Source organism: Lynx rufus, unplaced genomic scaffold (assembly GCF_022079265.1).
Source record: "Lynx rufus isolate CCGP_SWC_20201006 ecotype Redwood Valley unplaced genomic scaffold, mLynRuf1.p SCAF_1, whole genome shotgun sequence".
In the NCBI taxonomy this organism is placed as follows: Eukaryota; Metazoa; Chordata; class Mammalia; order Carnivora; family Felidae; genus Lynx; species Lynx rufus.
The window spans coordinates 132,658,954-132,681,176 of record NW_025814823.1 but is presented as its reverse complement, the minus strand read 5'-3'; the positions used below and the strand labels follow the sequence as shown (position 1 = coordinate 132,681,176).

General features: G+C 35.7%; 1 protein-coding gene across 3 annotated transcripts in view; it reads left to right on the top strand.

Annotated features, from left to right (window-relative positions):
* CENPK (centromere protein K) overlaps positions 1–22,223 on the top strand; it is a 58,952-nt gene that overhangs the window by 33,585 nt on the left and 3,144 nt on the right. The window contains exons 9-10 of one of the 3 annotated variants that reach the window (XR_006963545.1): positions 1,020–1,096; positions 1,509–1,562. Coding sequence is in view for 2 of the 3 variants with exons in the window: in XM_047087106.1 (XP_046943062.1) it covers positions 1,509–1,562; positions 2,173–2,331 (213 nt within the window). In the remaining variant the exon portion in view is untranslated. Of the gene's footprint in view, positions 1–1,019; positions 1,097–1,508; positions 1,563–2,172; positions 3,017–13,352; positions 13,402–22,223 lie in introns of those variants that run through there. The other 2 variants (XM_047087114.1, XM_047087106.1) reach the window with 2 other exon arrangements.

Genomic DNA, 22,223 nt, shown 5'->3' with positions numbered 1-22,223 from the left:
CGTTTAGTGGAAATTTTATTTTATTATGGTTTATATTTTCATATCCTTATGTTGAAAGTTTTTTTTTCAGCTCTGCTTTCATTATATTTTTCCTCTGCTTTTTCTTTGATTGTCTCAATCTGTGCTTTTTTGCTATTTATTTCTGTATCAGTTCTTTAATTCTGTTTCTTTCCTCACTAGTGAATGCTGCTTTTCTAAACCACTCTTTCATTTAATAAGGTATTAGAGGTCAGGAGATTTTGAGGTCTAGCTTTACTATCTTTACTCAGGAATCACATTCATTTTCACTATTTCTTTAAAATATTTGTAGTTATGTAAGACTTTATAAGGGCTCCAAGGTAATCTTTGACTGGTATCAGGAAAGTACAAGCTGTCACTGTGGTAGATGACTTTGCATTTAATTAAATGTCTGAACTCAAAAGCTGCTGATTAGGATTAGTATTATCTTGGAGGGAGATTTCTAGCAGAACCCCTTTAGATGTTGTCCTCGATAGTAAATGTATTGAATGATAGAATTAGGACTATATTTTTCAGCTGACTAGACCTGGGCCAAATAAAATATTTAGTGAGGGACATAAAATCTCTTTTTTGGGTTTGAAACATTAAAGAATGAAGCAGACATATCTCAGCTAGATGTAAGAAAGAGGCTTAGACATTTTAGATGATGGTATGCTGAGAGGTCAGCAGGGCAAAATTGATATCTAAAAGGTAATGAATAAACTTAATAAAATTCCAGCATCTATACAAGTATGAAAGTGAGTCTTCCTTTTCATCTTTGGTGTTTGAGTCACACTTGTATCATATGGAGACTGGTTTGAAAAAGAAAAAAAGATAAATTAGAGCACATTTAGAGAGCAACTATGATATTGAGGGGCTGCAAGTCTACAGATTATGAAAAAAAATTGAAGGAACTAATGACAATTAATATGGCCAAGACTTGGGGCTTATAATACCCATCTTCAAATATTTGAGGAATCTTGGATTGCATTGGAATGGGATTTATTCTCTATCATTCCAAGGGAAAAAGAAGCAATGAATTGAGTTAACATTAAGAACTGTCAAGAACCACAGAAAGTTGAACAAGGCTCCCTAGGAAGTAAGTTTCCTGTCCCGAAGCTGTATAAATAGGGTTTGGAATGCCATTTGTTTGAGATATTTTGATTGGAAGTCTCAAAAATTAGACTGTGTTTTACATGAGTATATGTAAAAAAATATAATTTATCCATTATTTATTTACAGGTAGTCTGAATTGTACCTTCTAGTAATTCACTTTCTTAGAGGTTGTTTGAACTTTGTTTTTATGAACGTGACTGTGTAGTACAAGCAGATTGTTTACTTTCAGAATTCTTTTAATATCACCTAATTCTAAATATTTGGTTTTGGTATACCTTGTACCATTGCAGGTAAGAAATACTAATTTTTAAAAATTTCGTAATAAATATAGTTTAATATTCTGCCACTGGTAGAACTGAGATGTTAATTTTTTGTTATTCACATTTCTGTCAAAGACAAACATTCAAGAATCAACTGCACAGCTGATAACACTGCATGAAATGTTAGAGGTAAGCATTTTGTGTAGTTGTTTTGTCTTCAAGATTTCTTTTAATTAGTGATTTCTAAACAATTATACACAGGCTTGAAACAAAATACTGGTTTAGTTCTTAAACATACCAAATTTTATTAAATCAATTTTTATTAATTTATCTTTACTATAAGATAGTTTGTTTTCTATCCATTACTAGAAAGAATATTGTCATTTTTAAAAAAGAACATAGTTAGAGACTAGCCCTTAATCATATTCTTAAGATTATTACTTAAAAAAAAAATTTATGATGTTATTTATTATTTGCACAGTGAAACCCTATGCTTTTACATTGATGGAATCTTTAGTTGGCACCTCTGTATTCTATCTGAACTACATATGTGAGTTTAAGGATTCTTTCCACATAGTTGCAGAAATCTGTACACAGTTTTAAACATGTTTCCATTTATTAATATGTAGTTTTTTTAAAAAGGAAGAAAATCGCTTATTTAAGTTAATACATGGAAATTATGACAAGCAATTATTCAAAGAGAAAAGAGATCAACATTCTTTGGTAAACAAATTTTTAATGTTTTATTATAGCTGTATCAGTTTTTTACTAAGGTATTATGAACGGTATTTTTTTCTAGATTCTTTTAAATAGATTATTTGATGTTCCACATGATCCATATGTCAAAATTAGTGATTCTTTTTGGCCACCATATATTGAGCTGCTCCTGCGTAATGGAATTGCCTTGAGACATCCAGAAGATCCAACCCAAATAAGATTAGAAGCCTTCCATCAGTAAAAGGATGGTCTCTTTTTTCACACAGTACTTAATGAATCTTGTCATTCAAGGATAATGGAAACACTAAGGATTACTTGGACAAAGAACATTATTTGCAAATCAAAGCACATAGTCCCTCTTCCTTTCATCCATAAAATGACACATGCCACCTACAATTTATAAATGGTCCTTTCACATTCAATTAGTACCTTGGTGTTTTCAACTCGATGGAAAAGAATGCAAGTAAAAAACATTCTAGACTTAATCGTAATAAACTTTTGATGTATCTTACTTCTGCAGTATTCTTTGTTAATTTATGATACTGTTACTGTGATGTTTTCCTTTTGAATTTGTGACAGTTTATTTTATGTATTTTGAGTTCCATTTGGAGCTTATATCTCGAAATTTAGCAATTATAATGGAAAGGCCATTTAATTTGTAGATGGCTTTAAAATTGACAATATCTGATATAGAAGGAATCGTAATTTAAAAGCATGTAGTAAATCTGTTCCATGTGTACTGCCTTATTTCTAGATTTAAAAATTGGAACAGAAACTAATGGATAAGTGTAGCATGAAAACTATATCTTAATATGTATTATATAACAAGTGATATATATTAAACCATGCTGTTTCTGTTTATTATTGCTAACAAAATTGTGTTCATAAAATTTTGTTAATTCTCCATGACCTTTCTGTAAATAAAACTCTTTGGTCTAAAAGTCTCTCTACCTTTTTTGGTGATGTGGCATGATATTTTAATAAATTAAATAGACTTTTTCATAGGTAGAAAAGTGAGGATATTATAGGACTCATTCAAGATTACATATAATCTAAACTAGAGAATTCCACATGCTTTTAGTACCATTAATTTTCTAAGAGGATGTAGTGTGTACTTTTATATTTGAAAATGCGGTCTCGGGGCGCCTGGGTGGCGCAGACGGTTAAGCGTCCGACTTCAGCCAGGTCACGATCTCACGGTCCGTGAGTTCGAGCCCCGCGTCAGGCTCTGGGCTGATGGCTCGGAGCCTGGAGCCTGTTTCCGATTCTGTGTCTCCCTCTCTCTCTGCCCCTCCCCCATTCATGCTCTGTCCCTTTCTGTCCCAAAAAATAAATAAAAAACGTTGAAAAAAAATTAAAAAAAAAAGAAAATGCGGTCTGCTGTTTATCCACATTTCTTGCTTACCTTCAACACTTCATCTTTTTTAAAGTAAGCAAATAGTTCTCCAAGTATATCTTACACCTTTTAGAGAGAATAGAAATACTGTTAAATTTTAGAGAATGTAAGTTCTTTTACAGGAAGATGACATAAAGTACCTTGCTAGAATAGTCAAGTTGGGAGTCAAAGGAATGAGCATCTTTTTAGTTCTTGAAGTTACTGGAGAAGGGAGAAATGGTTCAGTTCAGTCAGTATAACCCTGACAATAATTCTACAAAGTAGATAGTACTGTTGTCCATGAACTTCTTTGTGTTGCAGATTACAGAAAGAAATAAAGTAGTAAACATCTTGATTTATTGGGCAAATCTTCATTCACATTTTACTGATAAAGATATTGGTTAGGATTTTTTTAGTGCAGTATTTTGTGTAAGACTTTAAGGAAAACTATGATGATTACATCTCACTTTACTTGACCCAGGCTTTTTACCAAGATTATTTGCCCACTTTTGATATCAGTTATAAACAAAGTAAGTTATAGTAGAATTTTCTTGATTTGTATTCCATCTAAACTTACAGCCCTTGTAAGCTGTCTATGGTTTTGAGTATGTTGGAGAAAGTGTTTTAAGTTCTGAAAACTGTTACGTATTTTTACTTTTCACTGCTTTAAGATAATCCCTGGAATCTATTAAGGTTTATAATTTGCTTTAATTTTACTGACTCTTAAATATGATAATGCAAAATATCAGAAAGTAATACCACATTCTAGCTTTCCCACATCAGATGGTGATGTTAGCCTAATTTAAAAACAAAAAAACTGATGGGGTGCCTGGGTGGCTAGTTGGTTAAATATCCGACTTTTGATTTCAGCTGAGGTCATGAGCTCATGGTCCTGAGATCTAGCTCCATGTCTTTGGGAATGTAGCCTGCTTAAGATTCTCTCTCCTCCTCTGCGCTTCCCTGCTCCGTGTGTGCATGTGCACACACGCCCTCAAAAAAAAAAAAAAAAATTAAAAACAAATTGTTTTAGTCTACCAGAAAATATACTTAACTTTGTTATTGGTTGATGTGTATGCACGGATTGATTTTGGAGAAATTAAATATCTATTCGGTTGAAAATTCAACCCAGTTGAATACGACCCTTTTGAGACTTAAGATAAGTTTTATGTGGTTATAGGTCTATGTTAACATTTCTGATTCCCTATTTTCCTTAATTTACTTTTTAGTTTATTTAGGTATTAGTTAACTTCTTTTTTCCCCCATAACTTTTTTTTTTTTTTTTTTTTTTTTTTTTTTTTAATAGCCTCCACACTTAGTAAGGGGCCCAATGCAGGGCTTGAGCTCACTATCCTGAGATCAAGACCTGAGCTGAAATCAAGAGTCAGAGGCTTAACCAATTGATCCACCCAGTTGTGCCCCTTCCCCCAGCACATATTATATTTAGATGTCTCTAAATAACATGTATGTACATCAATACTTTGAAGTCAAGATACTTGATCTTATTTATGTATTATTAAATAAGCACATATATTTCTATAACACAGATTTGTTTTTCAATATATTGACAACTATTTCAATATGATTTTTTAAAGTTTTACTTATTTGAGTAATCTCTACACTCAACATGGGGTTTGAACTCATGACCCGAGACCAAAAGTCACATGCTCTTCTGAATGAGCCAGCAAGGTGCCCCTCAATATGATTTTTTTTTAATTGAGTTATAGTTGACATATATTTTATTAGTTTCAGGTGTACAACAAAATGATTTGATGTTTGTGTATATTGTCAAATGATCACCGCAGTAAATCTAGTTATCATCTGTCACCAGGGTTAACAATTTTTTTTTTACTTGTGATGAGAACTTTTAATATGCAATACAGTATTATTAACTATAGTCACCATACTGTACATTATATCCCCATGACTTCTTTGTTTTAAAACTGTAAGTTTGTACCTTTTGACACTCTTCACCCATTTTTCCCACTTCACATTCCCTGCCACTGGCAACTACCAATCTGCTCTCTGTATCCATGAGCTTGTTTTGGTTATTATATTTTTTATGTTTATTTATTTTTGAAAGAGAGAGGGCATGCTCATGAGTGGGGGAGGGGCAGAGAGAGGGGGGGACAGAGGATCCAAAGCAGGCTCTGGACTGACAGCAGATAGCCCAACGCAGGGGTTAAACTCAAAAACTACAAGATCATGACCAAGCTGAAGTCAGACACTTGGCCAACTGAGCCACCCAGGCACCCCTGTTGTTATTGTTTATAGGTTACACATATAGGTGAAATCATATGGTATTTGTCTTTCTTTTTCTCTGACTTATTTCACTTAAAACAATGTCTTCAGGGTCCATCCTCATTGTTGCAAATGGCAAATTCCATTCATTTTTTGGATGAATAATATATATATATGCCACCTTTTCTTATTATTTTTTTGTTAATGTTTATTTATTTTGAGAGAGAGGGAGACAGAGGAGAGGCAGAGAGAGAGGGAAACACAGAATCCAAAGCAGGCTCCAGGCTCTAAGCTGTCAGCACAGAGCCTGATGTGGGGCTCAAACTCACAAACCATGAGATCATGACCTGAGCCGAAGTCAGACACAGCTAACTGGGCCACCTAGGCACCCCTGTACCATCTTTTCTTTATCCATTCATACATTGATGGACACTTAGGTTGCTTTCATGTCTGGGCCATTATAAATAATGATGCAGTGAACATGGGGTTGCATCTATCTTTTTAAGTTAATGTTTTCATTAGTTTGCTTCTTTGTTGCTTTTACCAAGAATTGTATTTTTCAATTCTCTAGAACATTCTTTATTTGAAAGTGAAGTTGGGTTAATTGTAAGTGTATATTGCAAACTCTAGGGCAACTGCTAAAAACATTTTAAGTATAATTGATGTGCTAAGACAAGAGAAAAAGTAGAATTGTGTAAAATGTTCAGTTAAAATGAGAGAAGGCAGGAAAATGGAAGACAGAGAGGACAAAAGCAATGCATAGAATACAGTAACAAATATGCAAATATTAATCCAGTATATCAGTAATCACTTTAAATGTGAATGGACTAAATACACCAATCCAGGCAGGACTGTCAAAGTGGATGAAAAAACAAGACTCAGACTCTGTGTTTTCTACAAGAAACTCATTTGATATATAAGGACCCTGATAGATTAAAAGTGAAGGTATGGAGGAAGATACACCATGCTAACACTAATTAAAAGAAACCAGGACTTTATTAATTTAAGACGAAGACTTCTGAACAAGGAAAATGACCAGGGCTTACAAGGAACATCACATGTTGATAAAACTGCCAATTCTCTGAGAAGACATAATAGTCTTTAATATATATGCACCTAACAACATCATCACAGTGTATGAGGCAAAAACTGATAGAACTGCAAAAAGAAATAGATCATGACCCGAGCTGAAACCAAGAGTCAGACGCTTCACCGGCTTAGCCACACAGGCACCTTCAGAAAAAAACTTTAACAAAAGAACAAAGATTACCTATTTTATAGAGAAAGAAATAAATATAACAAAATTCACATAATTTAAAAATATGATAGTGTCTGGGAAGAGCCCAGTCTTACATTAGAGGCAAGGAATTAACTTCGTACACCTCCATAAATGCTGAAAGTACATGTGATTAAATGTATTAGAGCAAAACAGTTTATTACAGCACTCTAAACAAGAGCATCAGCATTGTTGTACTGGATTTCTTTATCTCCAAGTCCCACAGAGCAATGTGATGGAGCTGGGTGGAGACTACACCTGCAGTGAGTTTTGCCATAGCTGAGAAGACCAGGAGGAGAATGCTGAGCGTCGTCTGTAGCAAGCCGCAAACAAGGCAGACCTCAATGGAGAGCAAGTACTTAAAGCATTGTCACATTGTGGTTACCTTGACATAGTTAGTTGCCGATATGACCAGTTCAGAAAGTACTCAATGTCAAAAGATGGGTAGTTTTGTGGTCAGCAAGAGTGTGCAAGAATCATCGATCATGTCCTCGGGAGGACTATCCTAATACAGATAAGAGACCAAACATAGTAGTCCTAACAGTGAGAATCTCCTTGACTCACAAAGCAGAATTCAACTGCAGTATATAGGAAACATACCTAAAACAAAGTAATTCAGAAGGGCTAAGCATAAAGGAATGGAAAAAGGTCTATAAAGCATAGAGAGACTTTTGGCCCATTTTGAAATTGGATTGTCTTTCATCCTACTGAGTTTTGAGAGTTTTTATGTATTCTGGAAACAAGTCCTTTATCAGATACATAATTTACAAGTATTACACAGGCTCCTGGGTGAGAAAAACAGCAATAGTAGAAACACTGGTGAAATTTGAGTAAAGTCTACAATTTGGTTAATAGTATTATACCAGCAGTAGTTTCCTGGGTTCAGTAATTTTAATGCAGTTATATAAGATGTTAACCTGAGGGAAGCCAGATGAGAGATATATGGGAAATCTACTATTTTTGCAACTTTAAAATCAGTTTAAAAAGCTAAAAAAATAAGGCTTCAAAGTGGTAAGAATGAGTTCTCACATTAGTATACTCTTTTTTTTAACACGTGACATTGATAAAATTTAGAAGAAAACAAGGAAAAATAGGAAGACTTAAAAACTAGATAAACATTGGAAGATCAGCAATCAGAAGAGAAATAGCTGTGAGTGGAAATGACTCTGGGTTTAGAAGCAACTTAGTGAATATGAGATTTTGGTTCTTTCTTGGAAATGAATATTAAAACTTCTCCATATGAGAAGGAGGACTAGAATCAAGGTCTCTCATTAAAGCTAAGGGCTTGAGTGAGTCTCTTCACAGTCAAAACCTTGTGAAAGGAGATCTAAAACAAAAACTACTGAAGATTATAAAGCTGTGAGTGTGAGAAAGTGAAAGTGGCAACGATGCAAAGATACAGCTTTATGGCCAGGAAGTAAGTGGGGATATTTAAATACCCAGTGTTGCTTGGATAGGTGTAATAGCCAGTCTCCAAGATAAATGATCCTCCTCTGCTGGTATTCATGTCCTTGGGTGGCCCCACCTCCACATATTGTGTCAGTGTTGGTCTCTGTGACCAATAGAATATGGCAAAGAGACAGTGTGCAGCTTCGAAGGCTAGATCATAAAAGACATTGCCTCTTCTATCTTGATCTCATTTGGATTGCCAAGTTCTTGAAGAAGCTTGACATCATGATATGAGAACACTCAAATAGCTTGTGTTGAGGCTCATAGGAGCAGAAACTGAGGTCTTCTGCGAACAAAGCATCACTCTGTCTCAGCTGTGTAAGTAAACCATTTTCAGCTTTCAGATATCTAACCCTGGCCAAAATCTTTTTTTTTTTTTTTTTTTTTTTTTTTCCAACGTTTATTTATTTTTGGGACAGAGAGAGACAGAGCATGAACAGGGGAGGGGCAGAGAGAGAGGGAGACACAGAATCGGAAACAGGCTCCAGGCTCCGAGCCATCAGCCCAGAGCCTGACGCGGGGCTCGAACTCACGGACCGCGAGATCGTGACCTGGCTGAAGTCGGACGCTTAACCGACTGCGCCACCCAGGCGCCCCAAAAAATCTTGACAGCCTCCTCATGAGAGACCCTGAGCCAGAACTCTTCAGCTAAGCTGTTTCTGAATTTCTGAAACACTGAAACTATCAAAAAAATAAATGGTTATTGTTTTAAGCCATTAACTTTTGGATTATTTTATTATATAGTAATAAATAATTTTATCATGGTGATGCTAAAACACCATAATAACTGCTTATGGACTTGGGGATGGGAGAGACTAAAGCAATTTTAAAACTCCTAGGTAAAAGGGGGTCAAAGTAGAGGGTGAGGAAAAGAATAAAAATGACAAACCATAAACATAACAGTTTTCCTAGTAAAATGACCAATCAAACAAAAATGTTAAATAAATGAAGGAATTTAATGCAAAGAGCCAGAGCAACAGATTTTGTTTTTTGAATCTTCCTACTTTCTAAGGGAACTAAATTTTGTTTGGGTAATCCACTCTTGTCAACAGAGCCATGTATTTAGCTAAACCAAACATGGTTGTCTGTATCCCCTTCTTAGTGATTTATTTAAGAATACATTTGGTGCAATATTGACTTAATATATATGTCTTCTGAGGAACTTTTGGGATAGATATATTTTTTTTTTTTACTGATTAAAAAAATATACAGGAGGAGATGACTTCTTCTGGTGGATGTTACTGGGTCCGCATGGAACATCTGGAACTGTTTAGCCATTTTGTAACCATAAGTAGAGCTGCCATGGACAAATCTGGCGTATTTAGTATGGCAGAGTCACAAAAGAGAAAGAACAAATTCTGATAATGTTATTGAGCCAGTGAATTAGTTGACCCTAGAGGTGCTTTGCTAGGGAACATGATATATAAGATAATAAATTCTCCTTCTGGTTTAAGTAAGTTGAGACAGATTTTTTATGTTACTTGAAACTGAAGGTATCCTAGCTAGTAGCAACATCCAACAATGAAACATTGACTCTCAGTGAAATTAATTTTATGGAACAATCTGATGAAGACTTTAAAATGTGTATTTTGAGGTTGTTTGAGAAATTTTTCATCTAAAAAAAGCTAGAAATTATAACACAAAAATAGGAACAAATGAAAGAACATTTGGCTATGAAAAGGAATTAATTACAAAGTCCCATACCTTATTAATATAATTTAAATATAATTCTATAACTGAGATAAACTCTTGATTGAGTCAGAGATTGATTTAATAAATTGAAAGATAATTTGAAGAATTCATCCATACAGATAAAAAGATAAAAATTATGAAGAGCAAATAAGAGATATAGAGGACAAACTGAGGAACTCCACCAACATAAACCTTCTTAAAGAATAGAGAGAATGCTGAATACGTAATATTTGAGTACATAATAGCTGAAAAATCTTCAGTATGCAGAACAACAGAAGCGCTCAGAAAAAGATGCTCACTGAATTCTGTGCAAGATAAACAGAGGTAAAACCACAGCATGAAATCGTTTGCAAAACATCAAGGAGGAAGAGAATACTAAAGGTACTAAAGAGAAAAGATAGTTTAGTAAGATAGAAATAGCAATCCTATCTTTCATCTGCAACAACAGATGGTGAGGCTGAGGGGGGTAAAAAAGGTCATCAGCCTAGAATTCCATAATAAGCTAAACTATTATTCAAGAATGAGGAAAAAACAAATTTTCTGACATAAAAACTAAAAACCTTTCCTACTGCGTACTCTCCCTAAAAAAACTCGTAGCAGATATACTTCAAGAAGAGAAGTTAACTTCGGAGGATGGGGGATAAAAGAACCACATAACTTTATTTAATATCAGCTAATGAAGACATGTAGAAAGAAATTGTTTCTGGAAAAGATGTTGCAAGGATTTCTACTTCAGAACATCTGGTTATTCAAACAATAAATACAACCTATGTCTAAAGGAAAATCCCTACAAGGTACCAAGTTTGTATTAGCATGTTCATGGTGGGAAGAATAGCAGTTTTTCCACATTGTTGTCATATACTATATGCACATAAGTTGTGATGTATCTTTAGGAATCAGAAGTAAGGAATGAACTTTTGGTAGAAAGTTAATTTATGCAAAAATACTTAAGGTTTTTTGAAGACAGAGTTGGATTTCCCTCTTATTTTAGGGTGTAAAGTGTTCATTTTGACTGGAGCATGTATATGTATTTTTTTTAAAGTTTGTTTTGAGAGAAAGCAGAGAGAGAGAGAGAGAGAGAGAGAGTGAGAGCGGGGCAGGGACACAGAATTCCAAGCAGCCTCCACACTGTTAGCAGAGAGCCCAGTGCGGGGCTCTAGCTCATGAACTGTGAGATCATGACCTGAGCCGAAACCAAGAGCCAGATGCTTAACCAACTGAGCCACCCAAGCACCCCCATGATATGTATTCTTATTGTCGAATGGCAGTAAGACAAAGGGCTGTTTTTGCTTCAAGACAATTGCATGTTATAAAGAAACTATGTTTGCTTTTTTCAAAGAAAAAAAGTGAAGCAAGTAGTCAAAAATCTCTCTAAGAGCATACAAAGAGTCCTAAAAATCAAAGAAAAAAAGTTAAAATAGACTATCTTAGAATTAGGAATTTCTATCTACAAACTCTGTCTTCCTTTAAAGGGTTAGAAGGTAATCCATAGAATGGGGAAAGATATTTATACTATCTATATCCAACAAAGGACTTAAATCTGAAATATATAGTGTACCCCCAAAATCAATAAATAGAAGACATTCATCCCAGTTAAAAATTATCCTGGTAAAAAAGTTAACAGACACTTCACAATAGAGAATAAATATTTTGACAATGTTTTAACAATAAAGGAGATAGAATCTGAATCCATTCAGGCTCTGTAACAAAATACCACAAATTGGGCACTTATAAACAACAGAAATTCCTTTGGCACAGTTCTAGAGGCTGGAAATCTGCTATCAGGGTGCCAGCATGGTCAGGTGAGGGTCTTCTTTCTTGCTCTTAGTGCCTTCTCACTATGTCCTTACATGGTGGAAGGGGGAGGGATCTCTGTAAGGTCTCTTTTATAAGAACACTAATTCTATTTATGAGGATTCTACCCTCCTGACTTAAGCATCTCCCAAAAGTTCTACCTCCTAATATCATCACATTAGGCATTAGGATTTCAACTTGTGAATTTTGAGGGTGACACAAAGATTCAGACTATAGCAGAGAGGAACTCTAGTTTCCAGCTAAGATGAAATAGACACACTTCTCCCTATTTCTCCCACTAAAGCTTGGCACATTGTATGAAGAATACATGTTAAGAAAATTGAAAAGTGGACTGAAAAAAACATACTGGCTAGAGACTTGGTGAATTGTGGTTCCATTTGCTGCATGGAAAAGACAGACGAACATGTCTAATTCTGTATATCACAAGAAGTTTGTACTGCCTTATAAGACACAGCCAAGTAGACATTTAGCTCTCAGAGTCATTGGCGTGTAGATGGTCTTTAAAGTCAAGGAAAAGCATACATTAATCAAAGGAAAAATCAGTTGATAAAGAATAGAATGGGTATCGGGACTGACTCCTGGGCATTTTACTATTTAGTAACTGGGAAGAGGAGGAGAATGGACTATGCAGTCATACAAAAACTAGAAAAGTACAGTATTTCCAGAAGTTGGGAGTGATTGATTCAATTGAATGTTGCTGGGAGTTCAAGAACCACAAAACTGACCACAAGAATGGCAACATGGATGTCAGAAAAATCCTTAGGTGGACTTTACTGAGTTCTCTATCATTTGAAGCTCTATCATTTATGTCACTAAATTATGTAGTGTATTGCATTTTCCCTTATCACACTTTCATATTGTTTTCCAATTTATGAATTTATTGAGGAAAGGAACCTTATATTTTGTTACTTCTTAGCCTTCTGCACAATGCTAAAGAGTGGCACTTATTAGCATATAGGGGTTTTTATTTTTATCTCAGTAATATACTTTAGCTTCATCTTCTCTTTTTTGAATATTAGATATTGTATAGTATGGTTATAAACCATTGATTATACTCACTCTTTTCAATCTGTTTTTTTCTTTCTGCTATTGCTCAATATGCTAATAAAAAAGTAAATAAGTAAGTAAATAATAAGTAGTTAAAGCTGTTTTGCCTCTGAAATTTCAGAAATTGCCAGATTAATTGTAATAACAAATAACAGTAATCTTTCTTTCTTTTTGTAAAATTGTGAATTATTCCCACAATACAGAGATTAAAATAATAGATAATAGAGATTCACATACATTCAGTACATTGAATTAGCCGACATTAACATTTTATGATAATTCCAATTGTTTTATTTTTCAAATAAAATTTTATAGATTTAGTTGATGCCACTTTGTGCTCCTTAATTTTGTTCTTTTCTTTCTCCCCCAGGTTAATTATGATGTTCAAGATACTCTATGTTCTTCCCATGAATGCTTTTGTAAGTCTGACATATATATTTGTTGTACTATTAAGTTTATATAAATTGCACAATATTATGTACATCTTATCCCAGTTTGGATCAACATACCCTATTGAAGCATTTCAACTTCCAGTTATATAATTTATTCATGTTGACATTTTTGTAGATTTAATTCAATTTAGTAATTCCAAGCAAGCATAAAATCAGAATTCATCTCATTTTTCTGAAAATACAAGCAAACAGTCTAATTTTAAGAAATGCCTTCGTTTTGGAGAGCTGGCTGGCTCAGTTGGTTGAACGTCTGACTCTTGATTTCAGCTCAGGTGATGATCTCACTATTTGTGAGATCAAGGCTGGAGTCGGGCTCTGCCCACACAGCGCAGAGCTTGCTTGTGATTCTTTCTCTCTCTGTCTCTCTGTCTCTCTCTGTCCCTCCCCGACTTGTGTGCATGTGCATGCCTGCACATGCTCTCTCTCTCTCTCAAAATATATAAATCAGTAAACAAACTTAAAAAAAAAAAAGAGGGGCACCTGGGTGGTTCAGTCAGTTAATCTGACTTTGGCTCAGGTCATGACTTCACAGTTCATGGTTTGAGCTCACATCCCTCTCTGTGCTGACAGCTGGGAGCATGGAGCCTGCTTCAAATTCTGTGTCTCCCTCTCTCTCTGCCTGTCCCTTGCTCACACTCTGTCTCTCTCTCAAAAATAATTAATAAACATTAAGAAAAACAAAGAAATTCCTTGGTTACCAAGTAAAAAAATTAAATCTAATTTACATGCTAAGACATTAAAAATTGTAAGTTAAAAGTCTGTTCTTACCTCTAAAAGTTTCTCGGTCTCTATTCTTGGGCTCTCAAACTCTTCTGCCTTTGCTCCTATTTTTCAGTCTCTAAAATACATATATACATACATGGTGTGCATCCATCCATCTATCCATACATACATACAAATTACCTTCCTCTCTCAATTTTCTGTTTATTCCTTTTTTGGAATCGTGAGCTCCTGACCTGAGCCAACACCAAGAGTCACATGCTTAACTGACTGAGCTACCCAGGTTCCCCTAGACTTAACATTTTTCATCAATTTATATATGTATGTACTTTTCTGTGTGAATATTCTACTTCAGTAAAAAGTTTTTAAAAAAGAGACAAAAGAGATAGATTAACTTAATGTAATACGTGGATCCTGATTTCAATACAGCATTTTTAAGCGTTTATTTGCAGTTGAGGGAGGTCATCTGATATTTGTTGAAATTAAGGAATTATTAATGTTTTAAGAGTAAGTGTGGTATAGTAGTGGTTATTTATTTTTTGTCCTTATATTTTAGAAGTACAACTTTATTTAGAAATATTTAATGGATGCAGTGAAATGTTATCTGGGATTGGCTTCAAGATAATCCAGTGGGATGGAGCAAGTAATGGGAAACAATTGGTCATGTGTTGACAGTTTTTAAAACTGGATTATGTACAATTTGGGGTTCATTATATATTGCTCTACTTATATGTATGTTTGAATTTTCTTTAATGCAGTTAAAATGTACATACATATGGACACACATATAAAGTTAAACTGACACTTCATTGCTCATGCTAATAATTTTTCTCCCTTACTCATATTTTTCTTAGTCATTTGGAGGAGAAAAGGGATGTTGGAAATTTTTCATTACTCGTTTTAGACGCAGGATGGCACTGTTTGAATAAGTAATTAGCCAATGTCCACTTCTCAATGAATATGCTCCTTTCCTTTACAAGGTTGATACTTTTAGGGCAGTTTGTCTTAGTTGAGAGCAAAAACTTTCCAGATAACTTGTAGAGATAATACTACTCGCACATTAACTTTAGTTTCCTGTGCTGGCTGTATCTAATACCTATTTTTTTATTTTTAAGGTTTCGGTTCATAACTATTTAAAAGGTAGTTTCAGGCAAAAACAGCTCTGTGCCCACTCTTAGTTGAGAGGAAAAACTTTCCAGATAACTTCTAGAGATAATACTACTCACACCTTAACTTTAATTTCCTGTGCTGGTTGTATCTAATACCAGTTTTTTGTTTTGTTTTTTGTTTTTATTAACGTTTAGGTTCACAACTATTTAAAAGTTAGTTTCATGCAAAAACAGCTCTGTGCCCACTCTTTTTATTTTTTGTGTTTACAATTATTGCTAGGAGATGAGTCATCCATGTATTTTAATGCAAATACATCTATCTATCAATCTTCTATCATCTATCTATCTCCATATGAATCCTCGTTATTTAAAACTGTCAATGCCAAGCACAGAATGTATTTCTACATTTTCAATGGCATTGAGCCAAATACTACTGATTAAGGTCAAGATGAGGACTATTGACTGTGGACAGATGCTTTCCCCTTTCAACCCTCAGAAAAAGAATGGAAATAACTGTATTCTTGGACGTTCTCAGTCTGATTCATGCCTTCTTTTAGCCAACTATTCATGTATTCACCAGAAGAATTACACCTACTACCTCCGGTGTAGGAAGAAAAAAAAATGTCAAATGAGCAATAATGTTAGCAGAAGCTTGAAACTTAAGAGCGGGTATTCAGAAAGGTCCTCCTCCCCACCCCCTTCCCTCCGGTCCAATTCCCCTTTCTGGTTCTGGCCATCGGAAATTGACTTGGCGGTAACTACCGACTGGAATTTCAAGGCGTCAATACCCCGCTCCCCCGCCCACCGCCCCCCCCCCCGCCCCCTCCAGCCTCGGAAACTCTTAAACCTCTCCCTACCCTACACTCAACCATAGAGACAGATAAATGATGCAGCAGATTACACCGCTGAAAGGCAGCATTTGTCCTGAGCTATTTTCACATTTTTTCCTGTTTCCGATTTGTGTGCCAGACTTTGTTTGCTTGCTTAGGACATGGAAAACATATTTGGGCATTTCCCCCACAGTTTAATGCCAGTGGCTTTCTCCCAGCAAATGAAAGTGAAAGTGCTACGTTGTGGTGGAGTTTTCTCCCTTAAAGTATGGACTGGCAGCTGGTGTGGAGGGTGGTGTGGGGGTGGGCGGGAGGGTGGGATTGGGAAGCTTGAAGAACCAGTTTTGAGGTTTTGTTTGTTTATCTTGAGATCGCAGCAGGGTTCCTGGTTTTTTTTCCCCCTTTTTTGGGGGGTCTGACTTTGGATTTATTTTCATTTGGGCAGTCACTGAGATTTCATTCAATGTACCGACTTAAAAAAATACACTCCACTTGTAGCTTTCCCCGGTTGCACTTTAAAACACCATCCAGTCTCACCCTCATCTGGAAATAATGCAAGCTTCTCTCTTTTCCCCCGCTCCCTCCTCCCCCACTTTTTTTTTTCTTCTTTTAAAGCCCCACATAACCTGAAGTCGGTAATCAGATGGAAAATGTGCTGGTCTTAGTTTACTTTAGTCCACTCTCCCTGTTGGTGGCAGTTTTACTTGTTGAGGTATATTGAAAAAACAGGCATTTTATGCACATGTAGCTATTGAGTTTTGAAATCTGCCACTGATCTAAGTGTGCTGTAAGTTTCCTCAAAGACACTCATGTGCAACTTTTAATATTTTTGTTGTGTGCAGTTAAAAAAAAATTCACGGAGAAGGCAACCAGAGAACTTAACAGTGACACTAATTCATCTAAAGTCATTCATCCTCTCCCTCCCCCTTCCTTTTTCCAAGAAACAACTAGTCACAAACCAGGCTAGAATTTCTTAAGAGAGGAGGAGGAAGAAAAAGAGGCGGAGTGGGGTAGGGGACTGAGTTTAGAAGGGCCAGAATTTCTCTCATTCACAGGGTGGAAAAGTTGACATTGTCTAAGCCCTTCTGAATGGCTGGTAGTTGGTTACCCCGATTGTACCTCTACCTCCCCTCCCCCTCCACGTGACGACCCAGGACACATGCGCACCCGACGCAGCCCGGCACATCTGCAGACTGACGTCAGTGTGCTCTGCCTCCGAGGAAAAGCTGCCAAAATTTTCTCCTGCTGCAATTCAAGTTGGCTGGGGGCCGGTAGTGAGATCTAGGGCTACTTCAACAAAACTTTGCTGCCCTTCCTGCTCCTCTTGTCTTCTTTTCTCTTGATACCTTTTGATGCTCTTCACATGTTATTTGCATAGCAAAGGCACTAAGCTGTCCAGGAAGAGAGGGCACCACTTCCACCCCCAATAAGCCTTTTTTCCCCCTTCCTTCCTTTCTTTTTTTCCTTTCCTTTTTTTGGAGGGGGGGGGTCGAGAGAGAAAGGGGGTTTGCAAAGGCAGCATCTCAGGATGATAGCCTGGATGTGTTGATGGCATCTCTTTTATTGCCAAATCGGAAAGTCCGTTCTCTAAAGCCCGGGTTAGCCAGACTATAGGGTTTTATTCTGGCTGCAGAATAAGTAACTGACTGCTGTGGCTTTGCAAAGGGGGGCAGAAAAAAAAAAAAAAAAAAGAAAGCAGAGAGAGTACGTGAGTCGTCCAGTGCAATCTCTATTGTTTGAAACTTACTTTTTATCAGAATTTGAAGATGAAAACGGTAAGGAAGACTTAACAATATTCAATGAAACCGTTTTTTTTTTTTTAATTAAAACTTGTGCTTTGCTTGTCTTCCGAATAGCGCGTAGAAAACTTTTTCTGTGTGTGTGTGTGTGTGTGTATGTGTGTGTGTGTGTGTGTGTGTGTGTGTGTGTGTGTGTCTGTTTTTAATGGCAATGAGTGAGCTTGACTGAACTCATTTTACAGATAGAAATCTTTTTAACTCCAGACTAGTCGGGAGTTGGAGAATTCTGGGTCTTGCAAGTATTTTATGATGCCAAAAATACACGTTTATTGTATGGATAGACATGTTTTGTGAAATATGACTTGATTATGATGATCGTGGTCTTTTAACTAATCACCAAATAGTGATTGGGAAAGTAATAATGATGTGTATTTTAAACTGATTTCTAAGAAAAACCTTCTGCATTTTATAGTTTCATGTCAGTGTCTTAAGCAGTCAGACAAGTGCATATTTTATGCCTGGGCTCAGAGAGCAGAATTAATGTGCTAGCTATAGCCCCGATGCTCTAGGATATGTTAAGCTTTTAATAGGCTAATCAAAGAGATGGAAGCGTGTGTTTTTGATTTACTTTTGGCCACTTGGGACGTCGTGCTAGACTCATAATCCTCCGGAGCCTTGAATATCTGGGTATGTCTGTCTATATGGTATATGGGATCAAAGTTCAGGGATTTGGGGGATGCAGTTGGAGTGCTGGAGGGGTTTTTGGAAAGGTGCCTTTTGATAATGTGTACTACAATTCCTGTCTTTGGTAATTTCTTTCCTTGTTGTACTAGAGGCAAAGAGAGTGAAAAAGCGCACTGAGAAAGAACAAGAGAGTGAGTTTCTTACTCTTGTTTTTATTTGAGCTGCCGGTGCAACGCGTTTGGGCTAAATGCCAACTGTCTGGGTCACACGCGTTTTATCCAAATAGATTTAGCGCTGCTGTCTGGAAATGGGCTGCTGAATGTTAACTTTAGGATCAACTCAACCAGGGCAGCTCAGACTGTTACCCTCTGTCTGGGTGAAGTGGGATGGGGGTGCAGAATGGACAAGGAAAGGGGAAACTGAACCATTGCTAGGAACTTTTAAAAGGACAGTGGAGTGTGATTTTCAATATTTTCTTTCATATTCAAATTTCTTGTGCTGATTTTCTTTTTTTTCCCTTTTTTTCTTTTTTCTTTTGTTTCTTTCTTTCTGTTTGTAGCTTATGTTGATTAGACCAAAATGTACGAATGACAGTTTTCTAAATTCATGACAGGGAAAGAAATGTAACATAAAACTGGTGTAGTTGAAGGAAATTGAGAAAATTAATTTTGGAAATAATTGTTTTCCTATGTTTCACCAAAGTGGTAACTACATTTCTGGTTTATATTAATTTCATGCTTAAAAATCATCATTGGTGTTTTGGATTTTTGTAGAATAGCATATAGAGGGAAATAACTTGATTTCAAACAAATCAAATTCATTCATCTGCCACAAATGGCAGCAAATGAAATCTCTCTTTGTGGTATTAATATTTTGGTGATACTCAAGGGGAAAAACCTCTAACCTCAAGACTTGAAATATTTTAATACTCTTCGTGTCTGGGCCACTATGTTTAAGATTAATTTCTACTCTTGTCTACTCTTACCACTTCCTCTTCATTTCCTTAGCAACCACTAGTAGCTACTAGTGGTTTAAGATGGACCTCTATGCCAAATCCTACCCTGTATATGACTTTTATGAGAAAATAAAGACAGCTAACATATTAAGAAAGTTAATAGCACCTTCTTGGGGGAAGAAGAAAAGGTGGAAAAGGTGGATAGCTCTCTTGGCTCTACCAAAAGACACTTGATTATCAACATTTTGTAATAGCCTCAGAAGAAAAAGTGTTTCTATTTTTCAGGAGAAAAGTTTTAATACAGATAATATATATTTAACTTTCCATCTGGAAAAAAACAGTTTGGGACTATATGTGATTTAGGGCTTGATTTTTGTAGAATGATGTTTTGTGTTTTTGCTTTTGGCGCATTTGCTTTTCTTGATAGGTAAGTTTTGAGTGTGTTTAATTATACTTTTGGAAACTAATCTCACAAAGTTTATAAATGATCTGGGAACCTTTGTACTTACAGCTTAGCAGTATCCTTGGCATTCAGTAGATGACACTAAATGTTTGTTGAGAGAATAAATGGCAGATGAGAAGTTAATTTTCACATATAAAAGTTAAATATGTGAAGGGAGCATAGTATTGTTGGTTCCTCTGTGAAGACCAAATCAGCCTTAAAATAAACAACCAGAGTTAAAATGGATGAAAGAAGTTGCGTAGGATGTTGTACATGTTCTTTAGCTCCATAATAATAGTTCATGAGAGGAAATTATTACCTTGGCTACTCCCAGATCCCTTGAGTAGGAAGCAAAGATGATAGAGGCAAAAGACAAGTAAGTACCCTTCAACTAGGGAGACTACTAAAGGAGTCACTGTAGAGCAAGTTGTCTGATCTGATTTCTACTTAGCTGGTATAGCTTTGATCTGTGGAAGCAGGTAAGTGATCCCTTAACTTTACTGGCTGGTGCATTTGTGTTAGGGAAAAGAACATATGTGAAATCAAAGTAAAATGGAAGTTTTCAAATTTAAAATATTTGTAAGCCCAGTTATCATGACCTAAATTCTTTATTATTTGCTCTAAAAGGCAATACAATGGAATTGATTGATTTCTGTCATTATATTTAAGTATTCCACACATTGGTGGGAAAGAGGAACATGAAACTATATTTGAAGGAAGGCCTTTGAAAAGTGATGAGTCAGATAGGGAGGAGAGGGGGCTAATATTTATTTAGCCATTAAAGGGAAGTGTGTGGACAGTTTATATCATGTGTAATCTAATTTAATCTCTTCACAAGTCTTTGTAAAGTAGATACCATTATCATGGCTTTATTGATGAGGAAATAGATCCAGAGAGGTTAAGTAACTTGGAGTCAAGCCAGGACTCAAAGCCTTTGTGCTTTACACAACACAGTAACACTTCTCCTATATAATGTAAAGAGTTAATACATTATGATTTATGACCATTATGTAATATTTTAATGTTAGTGTGAATTTTGGAAACTATATTTGAAAAAGTCAGTGCTTATCCATATTTGTTGATAATATCCAGATTAACCTCTCCAGCAGGTGTCAGAAAGTAGGTTAACCATTCATTTTTATTGTGTAGGTAACTAAGAGAGGTTGATATGTTAGTTGTTGTTGATTTTAGTTGAGCTTGGGCCAATTCATTTATTTACTATTTAAGTTCCTTCACTGGCACCTGAGGTGGGGAGTGAGGGAGCGTTTAAGAAAGGAGAAAGAAACTCACATTTATTGGGTGCCCATGTGCCAGATACTGTGGCTAGGGGTGGAAACAAGATTGTTGCTTTGGTTTAACTTTGAAGCTCCTGCTCTTTCTACTATGCACCAAATGTGCTTTTTACTACAAGTCCTTAAATCAAATGTTAGTCTACTTCTGGCCAAGTAGTTACATATTACTTTTTCTCTCATTGCTACTGGCTTACTTAACTTGGGCGTTTACTGGACAGTGCTAATAATTGTAAGAGTGGAGGTTACAAAACTGAAGAGCAGGAAATTTCTCAAGGGCAAAATAGTTGTTCCCTAAACCCAGACAACTCTGTTTCTGAGCCCAGAAAAATGGGAAAAAAGAATGAAGGGTTCATACAAATATATCACCACTAATAGAAAATGAATTCAAATGTGTTAATTATATATTCCTTAAAGAAAAATTAAGGCATATGAGGTTCTCATTTAATGTCAGACATTATTAGGCAAAACGCTCTGAAAAAAATTAAAGCCCTGAAGGATGAATCTTGTTCAAGAAGTGACAATTATACTTCAATATCTCATGGGAAGGTTTGGAGTATGGAAACTGTATTTAAGTAGATTAGGAATCAAGATAACTAGATTCTTTTCTTTACTGCTATTGACTAATGGTGTGACTTAATCTCTCTATAGATTTTTGCTTGAGTAAGCATATGTCTTGCCTAAATCATTGTAGATATAATTTTGAGATGAAACAATTATTGTGTATAAAGTTGCTTCAAATTATTCACATTAATTAATACCATGTATTATTTAACAGTGGTTTTATGGAACTGCTATTGAATATTTAAGTTAGAGTGCCTTAAATTGTACGTATGACATTGTAGAAGGAATTTAGACTTTAGAGACAGATTACCTTCTGTATGACTCTTGCCTCTGCTGTTTTTTCACTATCTGACCACTATGAGCTTCAACTGCTTTATCTGTAAGCTGAGAGCTGCATTAGTTATCAATTCTTGCAAAACAAAGCAAAAAAGTCACCATAAATTTGGTGGCTTAACAC